Raw genomic sequence first — 8,635 nt, 5'->3', positions numbered from 1 at the left:
GGAAGAATTTTAGTGCACAATTTGGTAATCCTCCTGTATTTTCAAATAATTTTTTTCCGATGAAGAAAGACCTATATTTGTTTGCTTGTCTTTATCATTCAGAAAAGGAAGTGCATTTCCAGGCAGTTTTGACTTGAAAGATTTACATTCTAAATGCAATAAGGCTGTCGAATCTATAATGTACTGCTTTTATTGGCAAAGAAAGGCTGTTTGCTTGTTCTTGCTATAATAATAAAGACTTCTGCTGACAGAAGCAAGCTGAATGCATTTTGGGTTCAAAAGCACCCTATTTATAGCCTAGATGCAAAATGATCTCTATTCATTACAATGTCTCATTTGCAGGTTATCATTCTGCTCTCCTCTGAAAGCTAGTCAGCAGATGTTTCCTCCCATCTTGACTTACTGCATTAGTGATGGAAAAATATGCTGGAACCTACTATAATGGCCATCCTAGGCAGAATAAGAGTGCAAAACCAGCTTGTTTAAACAGACAGGGTAGGGCAATGGGAAAATATTCTTTCTTGAATACCAGTATTACTACAGTATTCAAATTCTTCATTTTTTGAATAAATATAACTTTCTAAATGTGTTCAGTCAGTGGTAGGTAGCACAACATCAATATCTCTTCCTAAAAAAAGAAAAAAGAAGAAAAAAAAACCTCAACATTTTGCCAAGGGTCTTAAAGATCATCTTTAGAAATATGTATTTTAAAGCCTATGTATATTTCATTTCCACACTGACAGAAAAAAAMCAGTGTTTCATACTCCTGAAAAGGCTTTAAAGATATTATTTGGTAGTGCAAGTAATATAGCATATCATTTGGTACCTGCCATTGGCATTGTTGCCAATTTGATCCAGTGCTGTTGTCAAAGCTGGATTGTCTGGAATTGTGAAACGTCCAGGTTGCAAAATGCAGGGTTGTTTGGTCAACTTTGCAGTTCCACAAAGAAACTATGTTTTTTTTTTTTTTTTTTCTCCCCCCCCCCCTCCAGATTAAGTTTTATGAAAGAGAGAGTCATTTTTTTCTCAATAGGTTGGCTTACCTGTGAACAAGTTTGTTCCCCCCCCACCCTAAAATTTCAAAGTTTGCCAGAAGAGTGTAAAAAGTAACTAAATTTTCATTCTGCTGATGAAACAGTGGATTAAGGGCAAAAGAAGGTCATGTTCCCATTTGAAGCAAAAAAAGTGCCAGTATCTATAAACATTTTTCTTTCCACTTCTTGAACGGTGATGACTATAATATTTGTAAAGTTTCATCAGGTACTCATCTGTTGCAGACACTCTGGTCAGTGAGCAGTTTCTTTCTGTTTATTCCCCATCAGCATGTTTTCAATAGTCTGCTTATACATTTTGTAGTAGCCCACTTTTAACATGTCACTCTCAGATAGGCTGGGAGATGAGGGCAGTGGGTAAAGAGATGCAAACGGCAGTCATAAATTCTCTCTTACTGCAAGGTCAGGACTGCCGGGTGCTGTCCCCACTCAGATACCTGCCCCTTTTTAAAAATTAGAATGAAAAACCACCAAAGATTCTGGGAAGTCAGGGTGTTCACACAACATTGAAGAAGGCACAGAGGTACTTGCTGTTTGAAAGTCTAGCTATTGTTTTGYTTTGATATGGGGCACTTTTAATCTCAGCAGCGTCTTATAACTTACTTTGATGGTTTCAAGGGATTGATAAAATACTTTTTCTGTGTGAAGAAAACAGGACTTAATTCTAACAACTTAGAAAGTAACTAGAATTAGTCTAGCTAAAAGACATCAACCGTACTTGAAATGTAAGAATCCATATACAGTCAAATCTTTGTATCAATATTCATTTTTTCACACGGTATACTTTGGCCTGTGCTGGAGGCACAGAACAGAAAAATCCAAAGAAGTCCAATTTGGACTTTAAAGGGAACCATTCGAAGACACTCAGATGSTTAAAGGAACCCTTACATAACAAAACTTTAAATCATCTTACAAAAACTGTGCAAAAAAATGTCCAAGAAAAAGGTGGCCAGCCTGCAAAGCAGTAATTGTAAAAATCCACTGAAGTCAGTAGGAAACTAACAAAATTGTGAGAATATTAAGGTTTCCCTTTTAGATTATTATCTCTATCTTAATGGGAAAATTAGGCTAAGAATAATGCAAGTTCTTATAAATCAGTCTGAGGTTAAATGTCTTTGCAAATCCTTCCAGTGCAGTGAATTCTTTATTAACATGTACTTAACACCAGTTGCTAATAGACTGTTCCCTTAGTAACCGAACAAGCTCAGAGAAGGAGCCTGCCCTCTTCCAAAATCAGCAAACAGAGTGAGATCGTCTTCTCTTTCCCTTGACCTGATTTCTGTTCCATGCACCTTGTAGTTTGCCCCATTACACTTTACCAAGTTTGCCTAAATCTTTGCGAAGAAGAGTAATAGTGCTCTTTTGCCCAGTGTTTGGCCACTGAAACTGGCACCGACCAGTGACTTCACACTGCTTCACCTTCGATTCACTCCAGAACAAGCAGGGCAGCCAAATTCAGAAGAAAGTAAAGAATTCACAGTTCTCCCCAAACGCGTGTGGGTGTTTTAACCCATCGGAATGGGACCTAAGAGTGGACAGAGCTGTATTTTCTCAATGAATTGATATATTTCTAAAGCACAAAGGGAAAGACCTGAGGTATGTAAAGTATCATAATTTTGTTGAAATTCATGAAGTTATGGGAATTCAAGTCAAACAGGAATTTTGCCTATGCTGGCTCAAAATTTGCTGCTGAAGATGATGCATTTGCTAACCTCTAAATGCATTTTCCATTGTCCAACTATTAGTTAAGAAGATTAATGACTGCTTTGTAGTTTCAATTAAACTCCTTTTCCACCACAAGGGACCAAMCAGGTTTTGATTCCGAAAGTACTGCTTAAGAAAGAAGACCAGGGCTGCATAACACTGACATTTTATTAGAATTCATTTGTAACAAATGGAACTTGTGTCAGCAAAGAACTGATTTTCATACAGACTTTCTTTCGCCACCAATGTAACGAAGTAAGAAAATAAAAAGCACGCCTTTCATTCTGTAAAACATTTACGCGTACTACTAATTAGAGGTAATTGTATTTTTTTAACAAGCCATTTTACAAGGTAATTTTTTAATTTTTCAGTCTATGCATCCAAAACAAGAGCAAAGAACACAATTTTTTATTATCTTTGTAAAGACACTCCAAGCTTGAATGGCAAAGCCACATAACAGATGGTTATGATGGGACCTGCAGCCTTCTGATATCTGTTGGAGTATCAGGGCACCAAAAAGAAAAAGAAAAAAAAAAGAAAAAAAAAAGAAAAAAGGAAAATCCGGAGAGAATAAAAGGAAAAAAAGCAGTTGCATTTTTTGTTTGTCATTGCAAACTATTTTTTTCCTTTTTACACGTTCTGTGTCATTTACGTACACACAAGTGGATTTTATAAGCAGTTTCTTACAGATGGGTTCAAGTAATAACATTATTGGGTGTAGAATCAATAGGGCAGTGCATAGTACAAAGGTATAGAAAGTGCAAATCTCCCTAGAGGGCCCCTCCCTTTCCCCAGCCGTCCTCTCCAACATCTAGCTACTCAAAACATTTTAAAAAAAGAGCTAAAATAAACGTCTGTACAAATCATTTTCATACATTTTGAGTTTTTCCCCATTGCAACTAATTACAAAATTAGACATAACTACACATACAAACGTAAATAATAGCACCGTACTGGTTATGCTGATGAAACCAATTCTAAGCTTGGAAATGTACGCTATATGTAGACATGCTTACAATTTAAAATAATGGTAGTATGACTATATATAAGAATACAGAAAATGGAATGCACATCAATGATGCTAATGTTTCTCTTCAGGAACAACTCATAAACATAAAAACTGGAGGAATATTTAGTTGCACAGCGGTTCCATTACAAATTGGCTCTAATTTTTAACGCCCTCCTTTTTCCTTAGACCTTGCAAGATAGTCTACTAGGGAGAAAGCTCTGATCTGTTTACAGATCTGGTGTGCAAGAGTCTTCCCTAGTCTGTTTCCAAAAATATCCTTTTCATGATTATATGTGTTTTTTTTTTATCCCCAATATTTGACTAAAAGGACATGACCACACCACAAAACCTGGCACTTCAATAATTCTTCAAAAAATACAAATCAAGAAATAATAAGAAAAAGAAACATAGTGCACATTCTTCTCTGGTTCGGATGTAAGTTATAGAATCTCATTCTGAGGTAGCCTTCTATAATACTTCTATGATCTATATATATTTATATTTTTGTTTTGTTTTTTGTGGTTTTTCTTTACAAAAGTGCTCAAATACAATGCTTGCTAGAGTTTGGTCTTTCATATATTTCTTTCTGCTAGTAGTGGGAAATGTGGAAGAAGAAGAAAAAGTTAAGGTGACATTGCCAAGCCATACTGCTGCTCTTATCTAAAACCCCAAAGAAAGAACTCCTTCAATACTCTTGTACTAAGTAGTACAAGGCATGACAGAAAATGGGGTCAATGTAAATGGCATGTTATTAAGAGTCCCACAAAATACTTTGTGCTGTTAACAGAATTCTGTTTATCCCCAGAAGAAAATCTAGTGTCATTCTAAAATATGCCCTGCGGGCTCAGTTGTGCTAGTCTTACATGAACCATCCCACCAAAAGCAATGGTTTGACTTTAGCAATCTGTTGACACAAGTGAAAGAGCAGTGCTGGCCCAAAAATAATAATATAAAAAATAAATAAAGATGCATAAACGCAATTTATATCAGCTACTACTAGTGTACTGCTACATCTCTGCAATGATAACAGTATAACCAGTGACACAGTCATTTTGAAAAGCCAACTGGAAATGGATCTTTACGTCGTGGGCTGGTCTGTTACTGGAAATATGGAGAGACAAAGGGCCTTGACTACCTATGTGTTTTGGGTTATCACTTATTACCATCCGTACTTGATTAGAGTTTGGGAATGCATATTATTCAAAATTGTCTGATTACAAGTGTTAGAACGCTTTCACTGAAAAGAGTAACAGAAATATGAACTGAACTAAATACAAATGAAGGCTAACTGAAAGAAATGCTATTGAAAATAGGCATCAAATATAAGGCACTCTAAATGTAAAATTAAAATAAAAAACAGCATCTCTGAACAATGCTGTATGCCACAAAAAGTTTGATTTCACAGAGCAATGTGTGTTTGGCTTTGCCCTGTTACATATGATAAATGTAAATTTTATAGCGCACACTATCGACAGTATACTATTGAATACAATTTTAAAACATCTTAATAGCTAGTATATTACAACATTCTCCCCCCTAAAGGGATATGCACTGACCTTTCCCACATGCACACCTCCTACATTTAATAATATGATTTCTTATTGCACTAAAGTGTTACAAATATTGAACTTCACTGGAAGCCTAAACCACATACATACTCTGTGTGTGTGTGTGTCTGTGTGCGTGCAAGTGTTTGTGCGTGTGTGTGTGTTCAAATGGCAACGTGGCTAGAAATATTATGTGAGATGGGGATGATGTTCTAATATCAGTGATGTGCATTCCTTGTTTTCCTTCAAAACAAAACTTTATGGACCTTGGAAATGCAGAGAAGATCAAATACTAGTRTAGCTTGACTGTAGTATGCTGAAAAACTTTCCTATCACTTTATTAAATCCAAGTCATGGAAGAACTGATATATTTATGTGTATGTGTGTAGATATCTATCTATCTGTATCTCAATAGCTATACAGAGAGATAGATTTGAGTAGATTGTAATACATACATATACCCATACATATAGAAGGAGAGAGGGGTGTGCATGTGCGTGTGTGTGCCTGTGCGTGCGTGCGTGCGTGTGTGTGTGTAGCAGCATCTTTATACTTTGCGCCTCCCTGTTGATTCCAAATGAAACTGAAAAGCCCCATTTTGATTTAACTGATTACAATGAATATTTTCTTAAAGAAAAATAAAATAAAMAAAACCGTAAAAGTAATATCTAACAAGACTGTGGTACTGTAGATAAATACGGAACTGCACAAAAATGTGCAAATTTTCAAATTTGTTAACATGTCTACAGCACGATATTACAGGTAACAGTTCTACAGCTTAAAAAAATCTACAATTTTTAAACAAAAAGATGAACAGTTACGCAACCTTGTTTTTAATTCACTTCATTGAATGATAAACTCTTGTTAAAAAAAGGAAAAAGTTTACACAGTTAAAAATGAAGCACAGGTCAGCAGTATCTTTACAATACTAAAAAACTAAATCAAGGACTTTCTTTTAAACATTCCCACATTTTCCCTAAAGTGTTATGATGAGCAGTATGGTGGAAAGGGGTGATGTTGAAGCAAAGAGTCCCTTTTGTTTTAGAAGCCAGGTACCGGCCTTTAACAAACATCTTGCACTGAACTGCAGTTCTCTCAAAACTCCTCTTTGCAACAATCATGCAATCCTGAACAAGATGATGCTTCTTCCCAACAACTTCCTCTTCCCTTTAACTTCAACCAATGTCGGACCCTTGAGGTATCTGTAAATGAGATCCTTCAGACGCCTCACCGGTCAGGATTGTTTAATTATGGTTAGGTTATTAAACTGTGAATTCTTGGTCCACATGGAATAGTTTTTGTTTTTGTTTTATATATCCCCAATATTTTTGTTTGTTTTATATATCCCCAATAATTGCTCCTTAGCTAAGAGTTAAGAAGTATTTCTAAAGCACACCGTATGGCTCAGAAGCGGCTCTCTGGATCTTAAAGGGCCTGCAATAAAAATCCACGGTGGGTTTTTACGTTGCATAGTGATCAAAGCTGCCCAGATATTCTAGTGCGGCTCGATAGCAGAACTGGTATTGATCCTGGGGAAAGAAAGAGAGAAAAAAAAGAAAAGCTTCAAAAGCCGGCTTGTTGGTTGCTTTCTACTTTTTTCTAAGTAAGAGCAAATTCTTCGTGGCTACAGACAAACATACCACAGAGGCATCTGCAGTTCAGCAGTATTCTCTTGCTGACATCAACACAATGGCAGTCTGAGTTGCAATAAATGAAGACAGACTGAGACTTAACGCAATAATCTACTCCACAGAATGCACCTTCTTTTTGTGAAGAAACTATACAATCATTTACCAAGCATTTGTTGTTCTGAATTAATATAACTTTAGCAAAAAGCTTTTTCTCTTATGGGAGCCTGTTAAGCTTCCTTTCCCCCTATGTATTTGAAAATAACTAGCAAGATGTGCAATTAACTCTACATCAAATTTGATACACTGCACTAAGTGACAATATCCATCATAGCCTTGATACAGAATGTTGTATGAAAAGCCACCAGGTTAAAAATCAATTTAGGAAGCAAGGGGACCCCAACCTTCAGTAATGTAAGCTTTGTTGATGATGTGAAGACATGTTAGCTTGTGGCAAGAACAGGGCCTATGAGAGAAAGATGTAGCTAAGCACCCTATCAATATGAAACAGATTGCACTTGAACCTGGAAACAGAGAAAGAAAGCTCAAAGTGGTGAGAAATTTGCATATTCTTCTAGTGAATCCAATATTTGGCATTTCATGTTATTCCCATGCACACACAGCACTTCTTTTGCACATTTATGAAACGTTGCATGCTTATACTAAAATGCCAAGTCAGTGTACTCATTTGTGACTGCTCCTCGGGGTGCAGATGATAAAAGAAAGAAAGAAATTACTTCTGAAAGCCATCCAAGTATCCAAACAGTCTGCTCATTTATATTACAGTGATAGCCGATAACCCCATATGGGTGATATTTATTAAGATCACAATTAAAAATTTTTTGAAGACCAAGAGACTGATTAGATACTTGCATCAGTTTAATGACATGATCACTAATAGCTCCTTTCTTCTCGGTGTTGGAATAGTGGGGGAATACTTTAAAACATATGCCTAAATTTTAAGCATATGGACGGTCCACACTGATTTCAAGTGCTTTGTTGAATAAGGATTAGATTTCTTAGCACTTTGTGTTGCTGAAGATAGGATTTCTTTTACGAGTCCTGAGAGAAATGAATCCCCAGCACTTCCACTTTCAGCCGGGGGTGAAGGGTAGCATACAGAAACAAGATGAAGCAAGGGGAGGTGGAATATATCACATAGCCTAATTCTGTATTTGTCAGGTAGACTCCAAGAAGCTTAGTGTTTCTGAATGCTGTATTTATTTCTTGGAAACAAAAGGACAGGAAAGAGATGTTTTTCATTTTGTCTAATGCACTCTTCTAGAATAATGATGGTAATAGAAAAAAATGTAATTAGTTTTTCCATTGGTCACAGTGAGTTACTTGTGTAAGTGACAAGCTTATATATATATCCCATATATGTATTTATAAAGCTGTTTTCTGACTATCGAGACTTTTCTGAATAAGTGTAATTTTCTCATAGAAATCTGGTGAAATTTAAGATCGTTCTCTGGGGAACCATCTTAAATTTCACAGAATGTAATACAAAGGCCAATGTCAATCAAATTATATCAAATACAAGTATGACTTAAAATTTTTCCTTCTCTTGCCCTTTGACTCGGTTCTCTAATCTAGTCTCAGGCTGAGTTCAAGTCTCCTGTCCAGAAATTTAAGTAGAAATTAAGCATATACCAAAAGTATTTAATATTCTTTATGACACGACAGTTCCAAGGA

At 36.0% G+C, this 8,635-nt stretch overlaps 1 protein-coding gene across 5 annotated transcripts in view; it reads right to left on the bottom strand.

Annotated features, from left to right (window-relative positions):
• Nucleotides 1-2,904: 2,904 nt before the first annotated feature.
• Nucleotides 2,905-8,635, bottom strand: part of PTPRD (protein tyrosine phosphatase receptor type D) — a 276,887-nt gene continuing 271,156 nt past the window's right edge. For all 5 annotated transcript variants that reach the window (XM_085307099.1, XM_085307065.1, XM_085307073.1 and 2 more), the window contains one exon: nucleotides 2,905-6,841. In XM_085307099.1, coding sequence (XP_085163225.1) covers nucleotides 6,773-6,841 — 69 coding nt within the window. In that variant the 3' untranslated portion in view covers nucleotides 2,905-6,772. The remainder of the gene's footprint in view (nucleotides 6,842-8,635) is intronic.

The sequence above is a fragment of the Rhea americana genome, unplaced genomic scaffold (assembly GCF_003343005.1).
Source record: "Rhea americana isolate MKP2758 unplaced genomic scaffold, rheAme1 scaffold_103, whole genome shotgun sequence".
In the NCBI taxonomy this organism is placed as follows: Eukaryota; Metazoa; Chordata; class Aves; order Rheiformes; family Rheidae; genus Rhea; species Rhea americana.
Note: the sequence above shows the minus strand (reverse complement) of the source record. Positions and strands in the feature narration are given on the sequence as shown.